This window comes from Microtus pennsylvanicus, chromosome 6 (genome assembly GCF_037038515.1).
Source record: "Microtus pennsylvanicus isolate mMicPen1 chromosome 6, mMicPen1.hap1, whole genome shotgun sequence".
NCBI lineage: Eukaryota > Metazoa > Chordata > Mammalia > Rodentia > Cricetidae > Microtus > Microtus pennsylvanicus.
In genome coordinates, this window is record NC_134584.1 from 104,703,337 (window position 1) to 104,724,521 (window position 21,185).

The 21,185-nt window shown below is 37.9% G+C and overlaps 1 protein-coding gene across 1 annotated transcript in view; it reads right to left on the minus strand.

The window, feature by feature from the left end:
* The window catches only part of Terb1 (telomere repeat binding bouquet formation protein 1), a 33,017-nt gene continuing 11,832 nt past the window's right edge, over nucleotides 1-21,185 (minus strand). The window contains exons 8-15 of the mRNA XM_075977926.1: nucleotides 20,396-20,553; nucleotides 12,185-12,531; nucleotides 7,829-7,893; nucleotides 7,459-7,551; nucleotides 6,287-6,436; nucleotides 5,408-5,473; nucleotides 784-906; nucleotides 1-188 (exon numbers count right to left, since the gene is read on the minus strand). Coding sequence (XP_075834041.1) covers nucleotides 1-188; nucleotides 784-906; nucleotides 5,408-5,473; nucleotides 6,287-6,436; nucleotides 7,459-7,551; nucleotides 7,829-7,893; nucleotides 12,185-12,531; nucleotides 20,396-20,553 — 1,190 coding nt within the window. The remainder of the gene's footprint in view (nucleotides 189-783; nucleotides 907-5,407; nucleotides 5,474-6,286; nucleotides 6,437-7,458; nucleotides 7,552-7,828; nucleotides 7,894-12,184; nucleotides 12,532-20,395; nucleotides 20,554-21,185) is intronic.

Below are 21,185 nucleotides of genomic sequence, written 5' to 3' on the forward strand. Positions count from 1 at the left end.
TCATATGGCTGCACAGTTGGGGCCTCTGATCAGCTTGTAGTATTTGTGAGCAAGGTCTACAGCCTTTCGTCCTTGTTGAAAGGGGAAAGACCACAAAATTGAATTCCAATGATTTCCCATTTTTTTAACTCCATGGAAAAGATAATTTACTTCTTCTTTGGTAAAGTTTTTACGAATTCTTCGTTTTCCTGTAATGAATGGAAATTGTAGAATATATTAATACTTGCTGAAATAAGAAATCCCAAAACTCAAATAAATGTGTAACTTATTCCCTAGATATAAACTACAGAATAAGACAGTTCAATGCCAGAGACACTTTTCAAATGGACATTTACTTCAGTTTAATAAATCACTAAGTGAGGTGCTACCACTGTAATGTCTTTAATATTATAATTTAATCATTGAAACACTATCCACATCTATCAATCAAAAAACAAATTTATAAACATTAGATTTTAATGCAGCATTGCTGTGAGGATGGTTGACAAACATCTTAACTATCTTACAGATACAGTCTTCTCAAAGGCTCCAGAACTTCACAGAATAGAGAATAACATTTGTTATTTTGAATACCAGTTTTCATTGTTTTTAATAAGAGTCTTTTGAAGTTCACTTAAAAAATAAAACAGATGTACTGTCTATAAGAGGTGCTCAGCTTATCAAAACATGAAAGCAAAACGGGTTACATAATGGAAAAAGAAGTCTGTAGGTTTTCTTTTCTCTTCACTTTTTTTCTTCTGAGACAGGCTTTTCCTATGTAGCATGGGCTTGCCTCAAACTCACTATGTAGTCCATGCTCGCCTGGAACTCGGAATCTTCTCGCCTTAGCCTCTGGAATGCTGGTATTATGGGCATGTTCCTCCAAACCCGGAAGTTTTTGACTATCTGGTTTTTGATGAATAGCTTCTATAACAGAAAGAATACACAGCCGGTAAACAGTTATTTCAGTTATCTCCTGGTGACTATTATAAAGAAGTAGTTTTATTATTACGGTGTGTGCGTGTGATATGTATGGACATGCTCATGCCATGGCATGCATGTAGAGAACAGAGAATAACTTTGTGGAGTCAGTTCTATTCTTCCACTTTGATATGGGTTCTGAGGATAAAACTCTGGTCATCAAGCTTAGCTGCAAGCACTTCTACTGCTGGTCTGTCTTTCCAGTCCCAGGAATGGTTTCCTCCCACTTTGGAGTTCACTAATAACTTGTGTGGCATTGTAGACAGATGCCAGAGAGACACGTTTCAGCATTTCTGCTTGAGGATGCTACTTACTATTTAAGGGATGGATGTATAAAATTTGACACTTGCAAGCAAACAGTGCTGGCCATTTGTCTACCTTCCTAAGGTAAATGCGATGGTTTAAAACAAAAGAGAACATCTTCCCAGCAGAAGCTGAGAAGTCAGTGTTATTATTAGTAGTTAGTATTTAAAATGCAAGCTCCATGAAGGGTGAGACTTTTGAGTAGCTTAGTTACCATTGTATTGTCCAGGTTCAGAACAGTATCTCAGATACAGTAGGCAATCACCAGTACTTATTAAGAGAAAAGTTATTATTGATAAAACTATCTCAAAACTTGTATATGAAGTTACACCTTAGTTTTGGGAATGCTGGAAAACTGTTGTTATCCAAAGTTTCTTTGAAGTTTCATTTGATAAATGACTTGATCTCCCTGTAATCAGGACTAGGAAGGTTATAACTTTTAGGATACTAAGACCTTAAAAGTTGTTCACATAAAGCCCCCCATTTCCACCAATACTACCATTTTCCTGACTTACAAATTCTACAGCAGAGGACTGGGTAGTTTTGAAAAAGACTCTGCACTTCAAGGCTTCACTACATGGCCTTTTGAGTACAATTTAAAAAAAATATTATTATTATGGCTTCTAAAAAGTCTTGCTATATAGTCACACTTGCCTCAAACTTCTGAGCCGTCTGCCTTAGTTCTGGGATTAGAGACATGAGTCACACACCCAGCCTCAGTGCTATTCTTAATATCCACTGTGTGTTACAGAAGAAAATGAGAAAGAGGGCTTAATTCTAGAAATTTTTACTTGTCAAATTCTCTCAACACAGCAAGTCGTCCTAGAAAGAGCTTTGGAGGAGTCATCAATCCTTACATGGTATTCCTCAAAATGATAGGCTCAAGTCTATGTATAAACTACAGTTAAATGAATGGTAGTGAGACACCTAATATGAAAGGGAAACTAATCAAGAGGGGAAAAAATGATCACATACTAAATATTCATAGTTTGACTTAAAAGAGAGATTAAACTGGACAATGGTGGTGCACACCTTTAATCCCAGAACTTGGGAGGCAGAGGCAGGGCGGATCTCTGTGAGTTCAAGGCCAGCCTGGTCTAAAGAGTGAGTTCTAGGACAACTAGGGCAACACAGAAAAACCCTGCCCACCCCCCCTGCAAAAAAAACCCCAAAAACTAAACAAAACAAAAAGCAAAAAAAAAGAGAGAGATTAAGAGTCAAATTAATACTTCTTCAAAATATTCTTGTAAATTCTAACAAAGCCGGCAAGTTATTAACTGCTTATTTTCTTTTTTTTTCTTTTTTTTTTTTTTTTTGCTTTTTCGAGACAGGGTTTCTCTGTAACTATGGAGCCTGTCCTGGAACTAGCTCTGTAGACCAGGCTGGTCTCGAACTCACAGAGATCCGCCTGCCTCTGCCTCCCGAGTGCTGGGATTAAAGGCGTGCGCCACCACCGCCCGGCTTAACTGCTTATTTTCAATTAACTAAGTCTAACCTACTAAAATAAGTATTTGGTATTTGAAGTCAATGTCACATCACAGTATTTAAGATCACTCTGCATAATTAGTATATAACCATAATTATGTCCATTTGCATGAGGCTTGCTGATTATTTTTCAATATAAATTATAGACTAATTTTTAGTTATTTATTTACATTGAAGATACTACTGAAAAAAATCTATTGATAATTTGATGTCAAGTCCTTGCCAAGAATATTTTTTCTTTTTTTTTGTTTTTAAATATTTATTTATTTATTATGTATACAATATTCTGTGTGTATGCCTGAAGGCCAGAAGAGGGCGCCAGACCTCTTTACAGATGGTTGTGAGCCACCATGTGGTTGCTGGGAATTGAACTCAGGACCTTTGGAAGAGCAGGCAATGCTCTTAACCACTGAGCCATCTCTCCAGCGCCCCCCCCTTTTTTTGAGACAAAGTTTCTCTGTAAAAGCTCTAGCTGTCCTGAAACTTATTTTGTAGCCTCAAACTCACAGAGACCCACCTGCCTCTACCTCCTGAGTGCTGAGATAAAAGGCATGCCCCACCATACTGAACTAAGAGCAAAATTTCTAAGTGCAACATGTCTGTATGGGACAAAGTTTCCATTTTGTAATAGCTACTACAGAAACTATTATTTGGAAAAATTGGTATTCCTTGCCAGGAACAGCGCTTTATTCCTGTTATCCCAGCATTTGGGAGACTGAGCTACTCAGTATCTAAAAGAGTGGCACTGTACTTAATTTTAACTGACAAAAACAACCTTTTTGTTGGTTTTCTATTTTACTTTTTGAGACAGGATCTGGCTGTGTGTGTGCTCCGGCTGGTCTGGAACTTGCTATGTAAACCATGCTGGCCTTGAATTTCAGCAATTCTCATGCCTTTGCCTCCTGGGGGCTTGGATTTGGGAACACACCACCACACCTGCCCGAAGAACTCTCTTTGTTTTTTCAAGACCAGTTTTCTCTGTGTAACCACCCTGGATGTCCCGGAACTCACTCTGTAGACCGGGCCAGCCTCAGACTCACAGAGATCCACCAGCCTCTGCCTCCCGAGTGCTGGGATTAAAGGCGTGAGCCATCACCACCACCAGGCTATGAAAACTTAAAAAAAAATTATTTATTTTTATGTATGAGTCTACATAAGTTTATGTGCATCACATGAGTGCAGGTGTTCTTGGAGACTAGAGGGTGTCAGATCTCCTGGAACTTGAGTTACAGGTGGTTGTGAAACACCTGATATGGGTACTGGGAATAAAACCCATGGCCTGTGCAAGAGCAGTAAGCACTCTCAACTGCTGAACTACTTCTACAGCTCCACAAATAACTTTTAATGCAGAGAAAGACTCAAGCTAAATAAAGTGAATTTTAAGTAGCTTTCAAGGTTTGGCAGTAAAAAATAACCAAATAAATGCTAAATGAGACAAAATGCTTGTGGGATACACAAGTTCACAGTCTGTAGTAAACAACAGAGTAGCTCCACTGATATTACTAATCTCCATGACACTAACGAGACCCCACTGCACTTCCTTAACCTGAAGGTACTAGTTTCCTAGGATTAGGAGAAAATGATAACACGCTTGAAATCTCTCTGATAAATTTGGAATGATGAAAAGTGAAAAACACTAACCTTACAGTTAAATTAAATTTACACAATCAATCAATCAGTATGTATGGAAGTCAGAGGTCAATGTTGGGTTTCTTCCTTTTATTGCTTGCCACCTAAATCTTGTAGACAGGTTCTCTAGCTGAACCTGAAACTCACCTATTGGCAGGACTGGATCTGCCTGTCTCTGCCATGCCAGCACTAAACTACAGATGTACCCCCATGTCCCGCATTTATGTGATGCTAGAGATCCAAACTCAGGTCCCCGCGCTTGTACAGCAAGCACTTCAGCTGACTCATCTCCCATTCCTTAGCATTCTATAAGCTAACTTACTAAGGATTTTTATTTTAAAAGAGAAACTTAATTTACTCCATTTGTCTCTTTAATTCTTATTGTTTAAAATTCAGTAGTTATGAGCAGAAGCCTTCTATAATGTCTCTTTGAAGTACTTGTATACAGAATAACTTTCTTGAAATTTGGACCAGATATAACAAGCATTTCTAGATGTCTTGCATTTGAATCTAAGTCCTGTGATTTCTAAATGATAATTAACACAATCAAAGGACATAATATCTATAAAACACCTAACATGTATCTGATGTTTAATAAATGTCAGGGTTAGAGAGATGGCTCAGTGGTTAAGAGCACCAGAGGACCAGGGTTCAATTCCTAGCACCTACACAGTGGCTTACAAGCCTCTACAACTCCAGTTTTAGGAGATCTGGCATCGTCTTTGGCCTCCATGAACACTACATACACTTGGTGCACATACATACATGCAGGCAAATAACCATACACATAAAATCAAAATAAAATCTACAAAGCCAGTTAAAAATAAATAAATAAAAAGGAATGCCTGTTTCCTAGAGAGAATTCCCCAGGTGGCAGGCAGCAAGTAAACAAACACCACAGAGAGGAAAAGGTTGTCTCTTCTCAGTAGGTATAATCTCATAGAAGACAATTAATGAGAACAGTCATTGATCTGCTCTCTTTTTAGAAATATGTAGGATTTAAGCTTATTTAAAAATTAAATATATTCACTTAGTCCTTCAGAGGCAGTAGACACTTTACTAAGTTGTCTTCTTCTACGGGGGGTCAGCAAAATTTCTGAAAAATATAGAAAACATTTAGTATACTTAGGAATCAATCTAAGTAGTCATATATCAATTCTATTATAGTATGATACGTCTTATCCTCTTCTAGTGGGAATCCTTAAGTGAACTAGAAGTAATTTTGTTTTTTTATTTTATTTCCTACTGTGTGTAAGTGTTTTGCCTGCATGTGTGTATGCATACTACATGTGTGCCTGAAAAGGGTGTTTGATTCCCTGGAGCTGGAATTACAGACAGTTGTGATGCTGAGACTGAATGAACCTGGATCATCTGTAAGAGCAGTTAACTGCTCTTAACTGCTGAGCCATCTCCCCAGACTGACTTTTTTGGGGTTTTGGGTTTGAAACAGGGTTTCTCAGTGTTGCCCTAGCTGTCTAAGAACTAGCTATGTAAAACAGGCTGTCCTTGAACTCAGGGATCTGCCTACCTCTGCTTCCCAAGTACTGAAAATAAAAGACATGTGCCACCACACCTAGATCTCTTTTTGTTTTTTTGAGGCAGAGTATCAGAAAGATCAGGGTGGCCCCAAACTCTGTATAGTTAAGGCTAGCCCTGAATTCCTGATTCTCTTGCCTCTACCTCCCAAAGGCTGAGAATACAGGTGTGTGCCACCATACCCAGTTTACAGAGAATCTTTAAGTCATTATAGACTAAATCTACTCTAGTATATCTTAAGTTATTGGTAATATAGAGATAGGTTTTTCTTTCCAACAGTATTTTACACTCTCTAGTCAATACACCTAATACTTTAGATGAATAGTTCAGAATGTGTAGCCATAATTACAGTTAAAGTTGCTAAATTAATTACCTTTGTCACAGATAAGTGCTTTCCTTAATTCACTTTTATATTTATCTTCAGCTTCCATAATGACTTTATGATAATCACATTGGTATGTACAAGAGTGCAAAAACTTGCTAAAATTTCGACTGTTGAGTAATTTTCTTACCGCTATGCAACCTGAAAGAAAACAAATTAAGCTGACATATAGATATTCTAAAATTATATACTAATAACGCTGTGAAAGTAGACACCATGCCAGGTGGTGGTGGCACACGCCTTTAATCCCAGCACTCAGGAGGCAGAGGCAGGCGGATCTCTGTGAGTTCTAGGCCAGCCTGGTCTACAAGAGCTAGTTCCAGGACAGGAATCAAAAAGCTACAGAGAAACCCTGTCTCAAAAAACAAAAAAAAAAAAAAAGAAAAAAGAAAGAGTTTACAATTATATTAAACAGACGAGAGAGGATATGGGATTTGTATATGGTTATACATCAGCTTCAGAGTAACAGATGAAAGTCTTCATCTAAAATACAATACTGATGTTCTGAGCTGAACATGAAACCTCAGTTTTCTCTATAGAACAGTGAACATGAAGAAAGGAGGAAGCTGGGCAGTGGTGGTGCATGCCTTTAATCTTAGTACTCAGGAGGTAGAGGCAAGCAGACTATGTTGGGGCCAGCCTAGTCTAAAGAGCTAGTTCCAGAACAGACAGCTAGGACTGTTACACAGAGAAACCCTGCTTGAAAAAAAAAGAATAAAAGAGAAAATTGTAGGATGTGAAGAGAAAAGTTTAGATCAGAGCAATAAAATCTTACAGAAAAAATCAGTAGTGGGGCATGGGACACTAGGAACATTAATAAATTTACTAGCAATATAAAACTATATATGGAATACTTAATACCTTTTTAGAGCATAATATAAAATAAATATTTTTCTATTCTCTGAAAACATATTTATCTTGCTCATTTAAAGTTATAGACAGTGTTGTGATATAAACAACAATAATAGACATAGTAATTGCATTTACTCATGTGGACATGACCTAATGCAAAACAGACAATATTAATTTGAATGCTTTCAAATTTCAGATTGTCATATATTCAAAAGAGATGAAATTAAACCATAAGGCAGAAGTGTTAAAAATTACAGTAAGTAGCAGATACAGATTCAATTATAAAATTATTATAATTAAAAGATATTCACCTGAGCATTTATATTTCAACATTCTGGAAGACTTGTCAGTTGTTTGAAAACCAACTTCTTTATCTATTATGTCTAAACACAATGTAAATGGATCTGAAAAAATGCAAAACATTGATTTTTTTTGTTTAATGAAAAGGTTCTGAAATTTATGTTTATTAAACATTAGATTTCCATACATTTTCTCTCAGGACTACATATCTAGTCATCTTAGTGGATAAAGAGAAAGATCCTGGGTAAGAATACATGGTAATAAAGGCCAGAGACAAAAGTGTGGCGTACACAGAACAGATAGACTAACTTACATTTGAGTTTCAGTCATCCAAATACCTATTTTCTTGAAATACCAAAGAAGAAACATTTTAAATCCTACCTGTTACTGGTACCTGCTGCTTTCTATTTTTGACAGTGTGAATCGGATGTTTAACAACATGGTCACTAAAAGAAAATGAATACTACATTAATAGAAATAAAGATTCTGTGGCGTCGGGGAAATTTTAAACAGTATTGTGGTTCTGAATGTCTGGCAGGCAGATGGAGCTGTTTCCAAAACCTACTACTATAATCTGAATGTCAAGTGTGCCCCCCAAAGTCCATCATTCAAGCCCGGATCCTCAGCTTGGCACTATTGGGAGACTTTGAGATCTTTAGGAAGTGGGGCCGTATACAAGGTCTTAAAGTCACCATCTGTATATTCTTGAAGGGGACTGTACCACCCTGGATTGTCCTATTTCTTCTGTTTCTGTTAGCTCATGAGGTAAGTAGTCTGCTCCAACAGATGTACAAGTAGTCTGACCCTCTATGCTGCCCCTGCTAGAGACCCCAAAGCAAAGGGCACTTAGCCCACCATGTCAGACTGTAACTTCCCAAACCATGAGTCAAAATAAACCTATTCTCTATAACAGTTAATTGCCTCAGGTATTGTGTAATAATGGCAGAAAGCGGACTACCACACCAACAAATTTGGCCAAAGTAGGGTCTGCAATAGTCAGTGTCTTATTTGTAGAAGTAAAGACTCCAGAGAGTAAAAACATTGATTAAAAGAAGATATAAGCAAAATATTATTTTTTAAAAAAATCACTAACAGAGGGCTAGGGATGTAGCTCCCCTCCCTCTAAAAAAACAAAACAAAACAAAACAAAAAACCCAAGTTTCCTATATCCCAATCTGACCTTAAACTTGCTCTGTAAAAAGGGTGACTTTGAAAATTTTTTAAATTAATTAATTTATTAATAATTTCCACCTCCTCCCACTTCCCTCCCTCTCCCCCTCCAGTCCTAAGAGAAGTCAGGGTGCCCTGCTCTGTGGGAAGTCCAAGGCCCTCCCCACTCCATCCAAGTCTAGGAAGGTGAGTATCCAAACAGACTAGGCTCCCAAAAAGCCAGTACATGCTGTAGAATCAAAACCCAGTGCCATTATCATTGGCGTCTCAGTCAGCCCTCATTGTCAGCCACATTCAGAGAGTATGGTTTGATCACATGCTCGTTCAGTCCCAGTCCAGCTGGCGCGTGACAAACTAATCAAATGGACTTTGAAATGTTTTATCCTTCTACCTCTACCTCTCAAGTGCTGGAATTATGTGTTAACACCCTCACTTTATGTGGTAAAGGACACACACCTGTTTGATTCCTAGCATATGACAAAGTATTTAAGTGGGAGAAATGGATCAATGAATAATAGTCTGAGTTCTAAAAAAATAATACAGAAAAAAAATTTAAAAGAAAAGATGAACTAGAGATGTAACTCAGCTGGTAAAGTGTCTGCCTAGCATTTGTGAAGCCCTGGGTTCAATCCCTAGTATTATAGAAGGATAAAAAAAATTCAAAGTCACCCTCTAATACAGAGTGAGTTTAAGGACAGTCTGGGAATACAGACTTAATTTCAAGAAAAAAAAAAGAGGAGGAAGAGGAAGAAAATGAAGAAATGAAGGCCAAAAGGGAGAGAACAAAATCAGTGGGAGAAGAACACAGAGGACAGGATAGCAAACAATAATCTAACAATAATCACTGTCATTATCTGTGATAGTTCGAATGCAATTGGCCCCCATAAGCTCACAGGGAGTGACACTATTAGGAAGCATGACCTTGTTGGAATGAGCGTGGACTTACGGGAGACATGTGTCATTGTGGGGGTGGACTTTGTGGTCTCCTTTGCTCAAGCTATGTTCAGTGTGGTACAAAGCGGCTTCTGCTGCCTGCAGATCCAGCACCATGTCTGCCTGCATGCTGCCATATCCCACCAGAATGGACTAAACCTCTGAACTGTAAGCTGGACCAATTAAATGTTTTCCTTCATAAGAGTTGCTGTGGTCATGGTGTCTCTTTACAACAACAGAAACCCTAACTAAGACAATAGCCATTTGTAAACTGGGCATAGGACATATACCTCTAATCCCAGCACTTGGGAGACCGAAATAGGAGTGTCATGAGTTGTAGGTCAACCTGATCTAATCTCAGAAAAACAAATAAATCGTTGATGGGGGGCTGGAAAGATAGCTCAGTGGTTAAGTAGTTCATATTTCCAGAGGACCCACGTTCAATTTCTGGCACCCACAGGGTAGCTCACAGTAATCTGTGACTCAGGTCCCAGGGTATCTGACACCCTTTTCTGGCCTCTCTGCAGGCCCCAAACATGCATACAGTACATAGCCATACATGCAGGCAAATATCCATACACAGAAAATAAATGAAAATAAATAAATATAATATTTAAAAGAGAAAAAAAAAGATATGGCAAGGTATTTTGTGTTTTGAGACAGTCTCACACAGCCCACACTGGCTCTCGACTTGTAGTTGAAGATGGCTCTGAGATCCTGATCTCCCTACCTTCACTTCGAGTGCTATATTATGGGCATGTGTTATTATGACTACTGAATGCAGTACTGGGAATTAAACCCAGGGCTTTGTGCACACTAGGCACAAACTACCAACTTAACTAACCCTTTATTCATAACTAACCCTTTTGTCATAACTAACCCTTTTATGGGGACCAATTTCACACTACCACAGATATTAACAATGATTATTGGTTTGGTATTTTGGTTTTGTTTATTGTTCGTTTAGTTTTTTGGAAACAGAGTTTCTCTGTATAGTTTTGGAGCCTGTCCAGGAACTCGCTCTACAGACCAGGCTGGCCTCTAACTCACAGAGATCCACCTGCGTCTGTCTCCTGAATCCTGGGATTAAAGGGATGTGCCACCACCACCTGGCCAACAATGATTATTGTTAATCTCTAGCCCTGTGTAAATCTATGCTTTGCTTTCTAAAAGCTACATTAACAAAAAAAATCAATACTGAAATCCTACTTAAAAAATTTGGAGACTTTGAGTTGTTTTTTGTTATTAAGAATTTTATTAATTTTTTTGTGAATACTTGTTTGGTGGATTGGGTAGGAGGTACAAGACAAATACAAGTATGAGATTCTCTCCTCCATCTCTTGTATTCTTTTGTTTGTACTTGCATTTGTGGTTCCTGATCGTTTATATAGCTTGCACAGTCTTATAAAACCCAGGACCACCAGCAAACCAGGAAAAGCAAAACTCACAATGAGCTAGGCCCTGTCCCATAAACCACTAATTCTTAAAAAAAAAAAAAAAGTCCTATAGGCTTCCATACAGCCCCGATCTTATCAAGGTATTTCTTTAATTGAGATTCCTCCCTCACGTATGACTTTAGCTTGTGTCAAGTTGGCATAAAACTATCCAACACAACTTCAGGAACTTGGGACATAGTTCAGTTGGTAGAATGCATGCCTAAAATGCATGAAGCCCTGGCTTTGATCACTAGAATCATATAAACTTGGGGTATTAGTACACATAAAGGTAACTTCAAGGTCGTCATCGGTTACACAGGTTGTTGAAGGTGTTTTTTGTATTCATGAGACCCTGTTTCAAAAAAGAAAATAAGCAAAAATGTCTTCATGGGCTCCCCACATCGTGTGGGTTAAACTTCCATATTCTGAGAACAACATGCAAACCCTTGATAAATTAGCATCCATACCTCCTCATTCAAATTATTTAAAAAAAAACTTTAGAACACTGGACAATGGTGGTGTACACCTTTAATCCCAGCACTCAGGAGGCAGAAGTAGCTGATCTCTGTGAGTCTGAGGCCAGTCTAGTCTACAGAGTTCCAGGACAGAGAGAGCTTTTACACAAAGAAACCTTGTCTCAAAAAAGAAAACAAACAAACAACAATGCAACCTTTAGAGCTGGGGATGTAGCTCAGTTGGTAGAGTATTTATCCGGCGTCAACTGGTCATGGGTTCAATCCCCAGCTCTGTAAAACCTGGGTGTGGTCATACTTGCCTGCAATACCAGCACTTGGGAGGTAAAGTAAGAGGGTCAGAATTTCAAGGTCATTCTCAGCTAGTACAAGTTTGGGATCTAGGAGATCCTGTCTCAACTGTTTTCCTCTCCCATTCGTGAAAGGCAGTGAGGCACACAAGCACATACACTGTAAGGCCTGGGAGTAGGAAGAGCACTTACTAGGAAGAAAAAAGGGATTGGCAGAGGATAAGAATACTGTGAAAGGGAAACAAGATAAAGGACATTTTATATGTATGAAATTGTAAAAGGATAAATACATTTCAAAAAAAGGGAAACAAAAAGAATTCCTACATTAGACTCCTCCCACTACCAGGTTTACCATTCCTATATCCACCGTCCTTAACAACATGGCACACAATATATACTTATTGAATAAATAAGCACTATAATCATTAACTATACCTTGATTGAGAAACAGAATCCTTTTGATTAAAAGTCATCTTTTCATTTAAGTTTTGGGTGCAGCTTGAAGTGGCTTTATGTAAATTCTTATTTTGCATTCTCTCCCTGTAGCAAGGATTAAGGGGATTTGTGTTCTTTTTCAGAGTCTTCATTTGGTTTTCATTTGCACAAGTTTTAGATGTGATGCCATCGGACTTAGAACTGTGAAGCTGTCTAGACTGGTTTGTATCCTTATTTTCTGCTTTGGTAACTCTAATACTATCTGCACAGAGACGTTTCAAACTGTTCTGTATTTTTATTTTCATAGACAAGGCATTATCCTTGTATTGGTCACTTTGTAGTTTCTCCTACAATATAAAAAATAGCAAGTAAATAATTTCAATACAATCATTTCTTTATAATACGCTTTACATTTCCTTTAAGTAATTTATAAAAAATTTTATGATTTTTAATATAACATTTACAATAAAAGGAATAACTTACATTAGGAAGAGAAAGAACATTGTTTATTGTTTTTTGTTTTTTGGGTTTTTTTTCGAGACAAGGTTTCTCTGTAGCTTTGGAACCTGTCCTGGAACCAGCTCTTGTAGACCAGTTTGGCCTCAAACTCACAGAGATCTGCCTGCCTCTGTCTCCCAAGTGCTAGGATTAAAGGCGTGCCCCACCACCACCCGGCTTTAAAAAAATTGACTTAATAAATGATATTAGGATACTTGAGAAGCTACCCAGGGGGAAATGTAGCTATATGATAGTTTCACAACAATAAGATAAAAGTGAACCAAATATTTTTAAAATGTTAAATGAAATTATATAGGCCCAGGGAGATGGCTAGGTGGGTAAAGGTGCTTGGTGCCAAGTTTGACAACATAAGTGTGATTCCCAAGACCCACAAGTTGTCTTTGGGCTTGCGTGAGACACACACACACACACAAATAAATAAATACAGGTTAAAAAAGAAAGTATAGGGTGGGGGACTGGGTCAAAGGACTGGGAGGGGAGGATGTGGGGGGAGATGTAAAATAAATTGATAAAATTAGAAAAGAGGAAAGTATATCCATTATAAAAGAAACTATTCTCAAGGGGTAGAAGACCTTTCTAAATAGCAAACAATAACTATATCACAAAAAACCTAATATGTTTGATCATATAAAATAACTTCGAAAGCTCTCCTAGAGACCAAGGACAATGAAGGAAAATGAAGAGGGGGGAAATGGGCAAGAAGCAAAACCAATGGCAACCAAAACATGGAAAATCATATATAAATCATGTACTATATCAGAGAATAATTCCCCCTGCCCAATACAGGATTTCTTCGTGTAGCCTTGGCTGTCAAGGAACTTGCTCTGTAAACTATCCTGCCCTGTGATCTCTGGGATTAAAGGCGTACACCACCACATCTGGCTAACTCTTAAATGACACTAATAAAAAACACCTACCTAAGAAAAAGATCAACAATCATATGGGAAGATAAGCAAAGGAGATAAACAGTTCATTGGAAAAGAAACATGAGCAGTTCTTAAACATATGAAAAACTTTACCTAATTGTAATAAGATAAATAACTATTGAAACTACACTGCAACATCTTCCTTCTCTACCAAGACATATTCAAAGCATGTGGAGCAACAGACAGTGTGAGCATTGCTGGCTAGAGTGTATACATGTATCCAGGACTAAATAACTAGCCCTGGCTAGTCTAGAACTTGCTATATCAACCAAGCTGTCCTCAAATTCATAGAGATACTCCTGCCTCTGCCTCCAGAGAGGGATTAAAGGCAAACATCCCCATGCCCAGCCTTTAAATATTTGCTTTGCTTTATTTCTGTTTCGACAACTTTTATAAAACTTGTATGTATAAGAAAAATCCTACTGATAACTTTTATGTTGTGAAATATTGAAGATGTGCTACATTTGTTTATGCTGTAGAACATTTGTTTAATGATAAAGATATGCTTTTTTATGTTGTATTTAACTCTGTGAAGCTGTGTTATTTTGCCTGTCTAAAGCACTTGATTCAAAAATAAAGAGCTGAACAGCCAATAGGTAAGCAGGAGAAAGGATAGGCAGGGTTGTCAGGCAGAGAGAATAAATAGAAGGAGAAATCTGGGATAAGAAGATCGAGGAATGAGAAAAAAAGTGAAGAAGAGAGGACACCAGGGGCCAGCCACCCAGCTACATAGCAAGCCACAGAATAAAAAGTAAAGAAAGTTCTATAGAATAGAGAAAGATAAAAGCCCAGAGGCAAAAAGTAAACAGGAGTCCTTTCTTTCCTAAGTTGTTTTAGCCATGGTGTTTAATCATAGTAATAGTAACCGTAAGGCTATTCTCAGAATGTATTCATCATTCTAAACTGAAACTTGTGTCCATTAAATAACTCCACACTCTTTTATCTGCTAGCCCTGGTAGCCATTCTCCTACTTTCTGTCCCTACAGTGATTTTATGCATATAGTATAAGTACATATTACATATTTTTCTTTTTTGAGATTTTGATGATCAGACCCAGGGCTTTGTTTGCATGCCATTGCTGTTCTACTGCTGTGCTACATTCCCAGCTTTCATAACACACTACACATATGCACGCATGCACACATGCACAAGTCCACACACAGATAAACATTCACACGGAAAAGCACTCACATACCTCATATAGTTGTTTGAGCCTTGCTTGCATTTCTTATGAAGTAGAATAGCTGGATCATAGTCTAGTGTAATTCTTTGTTTAGTTTTTTAGGGAACTGCCACTTTGCTTTCCATGGCATATACACCATTTTACAGTCTCATTAATACTGCACACGAGTTCCTTCTTCTTTATATCTTGCCAAAACTTAATTTCCATTTTTAAAATTATTATCTTAATAGATGTAAATCAGTATTTTTGCATTTCCTTAATGATGCTGAACATTTGTTCATATGCAAGTTATTTTCTTTGAAGAAATGTCCCATTTTGAACTTTTTTCTGTCTTTTTGAGTTCAAGTGAGATATTTCTTTAGCATACACTTATAGGTTCTTTTTGTATCTTTCATAGCTTAATTTTCATTTGTTTTATTCTTTTGATGGCGTTTACTCTTCTACATCTTTCTGAGAAAGAGCACATTGGATGTAATGTTTTTTTGAGAACACACAAATCTAAGAAATATTTTTATTTTTATAATTAATTGATAATTTCCTGGGCATGGTATTCTAGATTTTTTAAAAATCACCTTCCCTTAATATATTGAAGGGGTTGCAGCAGTCAAGCAACTCAGCCTAGCTCTGATGTCAGTAACTTAAGCAGCTCTCTGTTCTTAGTAACCACTCAGGCAAAGTTCATTCTTGACTAAGCCACAGAAAACAATTTCAGAGTCAGACTTCAGAGTCAGAAGCAGAATTAGCTATCTTATTAAGGATTTATGTTTATGCCAGGTGGTGTTGGCACACCCTGTAATTCCAGCCCTCATGGGGCAGATATCTGTGAGTTTGAGCACAGTGTGGTCTGCAGAGGAAGTTCCAGGAGATCCAGAGTCCAGAGCGGTTACACAGAGAAACCTTGTAACTCTGTCTCAACAAAAAGAAAGAATTACAACAGGGACAGATGCTAGGGAAAAGATAGTATACGCTGAAGGCATGTTGGCTTCTCAAGGTATATTTATGGCTTTCTAATTTACACTGCTCAAAGGACAAAATTTACAAGATATAAACATTAAGCAAAGTTTAAAATTTGAGTAAAAAATAGAAGATGGTTTACTTAGTTCTGTTATTATAGAGAATGTCCTACACCTGTAATCCCAGTACTGAGGTGGGGGCAGGAGACCAGGAGTTAAAGGCTAGCATTGGCTATATAGCAAAATTCAAGGCTAGCCTGGGCTACATGAGATCTGTGGTGTGCTGTTTACAGGCATCAGAGATGTGAGTGACCATACCCAACTATGTTAGAGTTCCAAGGTGTATGTGTGGTGGTCAAAGGACAACTTTGTAGAGCTGATTCTACCTTTATGTGAGCTCTGACGATTGAGCTCAGGTCATCAGCCTTGCTTGACAAACTGTCTCTACCTGCTAAACCATCTCATTGGACTATGTTGGAGTTTCTTCAGTCATGGCCATCAGGCCAAACAAACTAGATTCTAGAGTGAAAAATGTGTGTCCTTCCCTCTCCCTTTTTCATGTGCCCTTAATTTCTCTTCTTCTGTCCTGCTTCATTTCTCCATTGTGTTACAACTTTCGATGTTATTCTTCATGCCCAAAGCCATTCTGATTCCTTGGTGTGACATACTTTCTCTTAAGTGGAAGTCTTTATAATTCTAATCCCCAGTGTTTTAAATTTCACTTTGATATATCTTTTAAGGGTTTATATCTTAGGTAATCAGTTTTGGATGCCCCTCTGCATGCTGTGAATATTTTTTTGTCATCGGTTAATAAAGAAGTTGATTTGGCCAATAGCCAGGAGTCAAGGGAGATACCAGCAGTCATCAGAGTAGCAAGATGTGATAAGTCACAAGAGATGTGGTAAAATATAGAATAAGAGAAATGGGTTAATTTGAAAGAGCTAGTTAGTAATAAGCCTTAACCATTGGCCAAACAATTATAATTAGTATAAGCCTCTGAATGTTTATTTGGGAACTGGTGGGCAGGAGAGAAACCTCCATTTACACTCTTGTAACCTTGGAACCTTGCGTTGCCATGACAATGGATCAACTCTGTACTGCTTACCCTAGAAATGTGCTTTTGACCAATGAGAGGTAACTAATATTTTATTATTGCTCCAAGCCTCCTCGGGGAGAGGGATTTTTTAGGCTAGAGGGAGAAGAAGCTAGGAGAAATTAGAATTAGGACAGGAGACTTATAGAAGCAGAACAAAAAAAGAAATTGATTTGAAAAAGCATGGAGTGAGAGAATTCGTTCTTTCACCCTCAGATAGCCTAATAAAAAAGTGCCTTTCTCTTGCTGTAGCATCCAGTTTGAACCCTGAAGAGAGTCTTGGGGCTGAACTGTAAAGATTTAATATCACATAATTGTGTATTTAAAAAATGATTGAAATGAAGCCAGGCAAGGTGCTCATGCCTATAATCCCAGTACTTGGGAAGAAGAAGCAGGAAGATTGCTACAAGAATAAAATCAGCCTGATCATCAGGTTCCAGGCAAGCAGGGCTACAAATTAAGACCTAGTCTCAAAAAAGTTAAAAAAGTTTGAGATTAAATATTGTTATATACTTTATCACAACTTAAAAGAACAAATAGTGTAGTTAGTTTAAACCCACTATATTAGGTAACAAATGAATAGAATAAAAATACATCTCAAACTGTCAGTGGCTCAGTCAGTAAAGTACCTGCTTTTGAAAGCATGGGGATTGGAATTTAGATCCCTGAAACCCCATAAAAATCTAGGGATTAGTGGTGCACACCTGTAATCCAGGTGGGATACAAGCAGATCCCTGGAAGCTTTCAAGCTAGCTATTGTGGTGTATGTGGTAAAGTTCCAAGCCAAAGTGAAACTGTTTCAAACAAAACATGGAAAGCACCTGAGGACTAACACCTAAGGGTATCCTCTGACTTCCATAGGCTTATCTTATACATGTGCACTCTCCCCCAACAATGTGTGTGGAGAGAGGTAAGTCCAGAGTGAATGTGTATTGTTGACATGGGCACAGCTATGTCAAGGACCCAATGCCTTAGACCCATGGAAGCAAAGCCTTCCCTGGTTGAGGCTCAGAGGAATTGGCAGAACCCAAATAATGACACAGAGACTTATATTAATTATGAAAGCTTAACCTTTAGCTTAGGCTTATCTCAACTAGCTTTTTTTTCTAAATATAACTTAACTTTTTAAAAAAGATTTATTACAACATTTGGCCTCCATGTATGCATGCAGGCCAGAAGAAGGTACCAGATCTCATTACAGATGGTGGTGAATTACCATATGGTTGCTGGGAACTGAACTCAGGATCTCTGGAAGATCACTCAGTGCTCTTAACCTCTGCTGAGCCATCTCTCCAGCCCTCAACTAGCTTTTATAACTTAAATTAACCCATTTATATTAACCTACGTTCTATCATGTGGCATTATGTTTCTTCCATCTTGTACCTCCTGTTTTCTCTCCATGTCTCCTGGTTTCTCCTGCATGCCTTGATTCCTCCTCCTCTTCCTTTCTTTTCCTAGAAACCCCGCCTAAACCTGCTGCCCAGCTATTAGCCATTCAGCTTTTTATTATATCAATCATAGCAATATATCTTCACACAGTATACAAATATCCCATAATAATTTACTATGCTATACTTTTATCATTATTTTAGTATATTCCTTTTATTTAATAAAAAAGAAAAATTAAAGTTTATTATAAAACAGTTCACTGTTTTAGTCAGCAGTAATCTCTTATGTACCCCCCCATTTTGTAAAAATTGATTTGTTTTGAATTAAAGTATATGAGTGTTTTGACTGCATGTGTGTATGTTCACTACATGCATATCTGGTAACTGTGAAGGCCAGAAAAGATTGTAGGATTCCCTGGAACTAGAGCTACAGATGGTTGTTAGCCACTGCATGTGTGCTAAGAACTGAACCCAGGTCTCCTCCATGAGCAACAAATGCTCTTAACCACTAAGCCCCTGTCCACGCCCCCATTCTTCTTTAATGTATTGTATCTCTTGACCTTTACCGTCTTACTGTGATGCCTGTACAATGATGGGATTATCTACAGATGCATTTGTCAGACCATACTCCTGCCATTTAGACATAAGACCATGTATGTGTCTGGGAGTGGGGAAGAGGGAATAAAATTAGATTGTTTCTTTTGAAAAATTGTTCAACTATTATTCAGATGTTAGATTTCTTAGTTTTATCATTTATGTAGCTAGTCTTTCCTGTTTCCATTTCTACATTAGAAAAATATTCTTTAGGGGCTAGAAAGGTGACTCCGTGTTTAAGAAAGCTTGTTGCTGAAAATAGCGGACAATGAGGACTGCTGAGAACTCAAGAACAATGGCAATGGGTTTTTGATCCTACTGCACGTACTGGCTTTGTGGGAGCCTAGGCAGTTTGGATGCTCACCATACTAGACCTGGATGGAGGTGGGTGGTCCTTGAACTTCCCACAGGGCAGGGAACCCTGATTGCTCTTCGAGCTGATGAGGGAGGGGGACTTGATCGGGGGAAGGGGAGGGAAATGGGAGGCGGTGGCGGGGAGGAGGCAGAAATCTTTAATAAATAAATAAATAAAATAAAAAAAAACAATAAAAAAAGAGAGCTTGTTGCTCTTCTAGAGAACCTGAGTTTAGTTCCCAGAACCCACACTGGGTAGTTCACAATCACCTGTAGCTCCAGTTCCAGAGGATCTGCTCCTAATTCTGGCCTCCACAGGCATTCACATATGTGCACACTCACACACACTCACTCACTCACTCACACACTCACACACACACATACACATCCCTTTAAAAATCATTTGGAAGAGCTAGAAAAATGGCTCAAGAGTCAAAAGCAGTAATTGCTCTATCAGATAACCTAGGTTTGATTCCCTGATGGCTCACAACTTGAACTCCAGTTTCCAGATCTGATGCCCTCTTCTGGCCTTTTGGGTACCAGGCATGCATATAGTACAAGGACATAAATGCAGGTAAAATACCCATGCATATTAAATTAAAATAAAATAAATCATTTAGGAGCTGAAGAGATGGCTCCGTGGTTAAGAGAACATACTACTCTTGCAGTTGGGTTCAGTTTCTAGCACGCACATCAAGTGGCTCATGACTACCTGTAAGTCTAACTCCAGGATATCCGACACCCTCTTCTGTTTTCTTAGGGCTCCCTTAAGTGTGTGGTGTGCATATACACATAAATAAAAGTAAAAATAAAAGAAATAGAATATGAAGAGATGACTCAATAGTTAGGAATTTACAGACTATGAGCTAAAATACAAGCACCCATGTCAGGCAGCTCACAACCACCTATAACTCCAGCTCCAGGGGATCTAGTCCTCTTCTGACCCCTTCAGGCATTTGGAGACACACACTACACACACACACATAGACACACACACACAGAATTTATTTTAATAATAAAGAAAAAAGTGCAAAAAGTTGTTCTATGTCCAGTGTTGAGTTCTTTAAGTACTACTGTTAAAATTTACATTAAACATTTTAAAAAATAACTGGAGAAAAATATTTTTAATGCCAACTTCTACTGTTTTAAAGTATTTGCCAGAGTTCTGTGAAATGAATTCTGTGAAATGGATAAAACCAACCTCTTTTTCTTCTCTTTCAAATTGTTTTATTCTGCATATAATTTCCTTTGCTGTCTTCCAGTGCTCTTCAAGATTTTCTTTTTCATTTATGTCCTTTTGTTGGTTGGCTTCATTTTCATCAAAAGAAATGTCTTGTAGACTTAGAGATAATTTCTCAGCTTTGTAATATGGGATGCAGGGAGAGGGAGAAATAGGGGAAAGAGAATATTGAGTTTATCATTACTAGAAATGTTATTGTCACACTTAAAGGACAACTACATAGTCCACCCCATCCCATCTTTAATTTGTATATCCATATACAATAACTGGTACTGAAATAAGTGGGAAAAAGGAATAGCAGATGCCTAGGACTTAGTAAAAAATTAGACTATTTCTCATAGTTTTAGAAAATAACACATAAAAATGTTATTCCAGATACAAGGTTACTGGCTTTAAAGTAGTTTATTTGGAATACAAGAGTTAAAGTCAGAGTTAGTCATATGCTAAGCATATACTCTATCACTGAACTACATCTCTAGCCCAAAATAGATTGTTTTGGTTAGTTTTTCATTCATTTGACATAGTTAGAGTCATCTGGGAAGAGGGAACCTCAACTGAGAAAATATTGTAGCAGATTGCACATAGACAACTCTCTGGGACATTTTCTTGATTAATGATTGATGTAGGAAGGCCCGAATCACTGGAGGAGGTTCTATCCCTGGGCAGGTGGTCCTGTGTTATATACAAAAGCAAGTTGACCAAGCTATATAAGCAGTATTCCTCCATGGTCTCTGATTCGATTCCTGTTTCC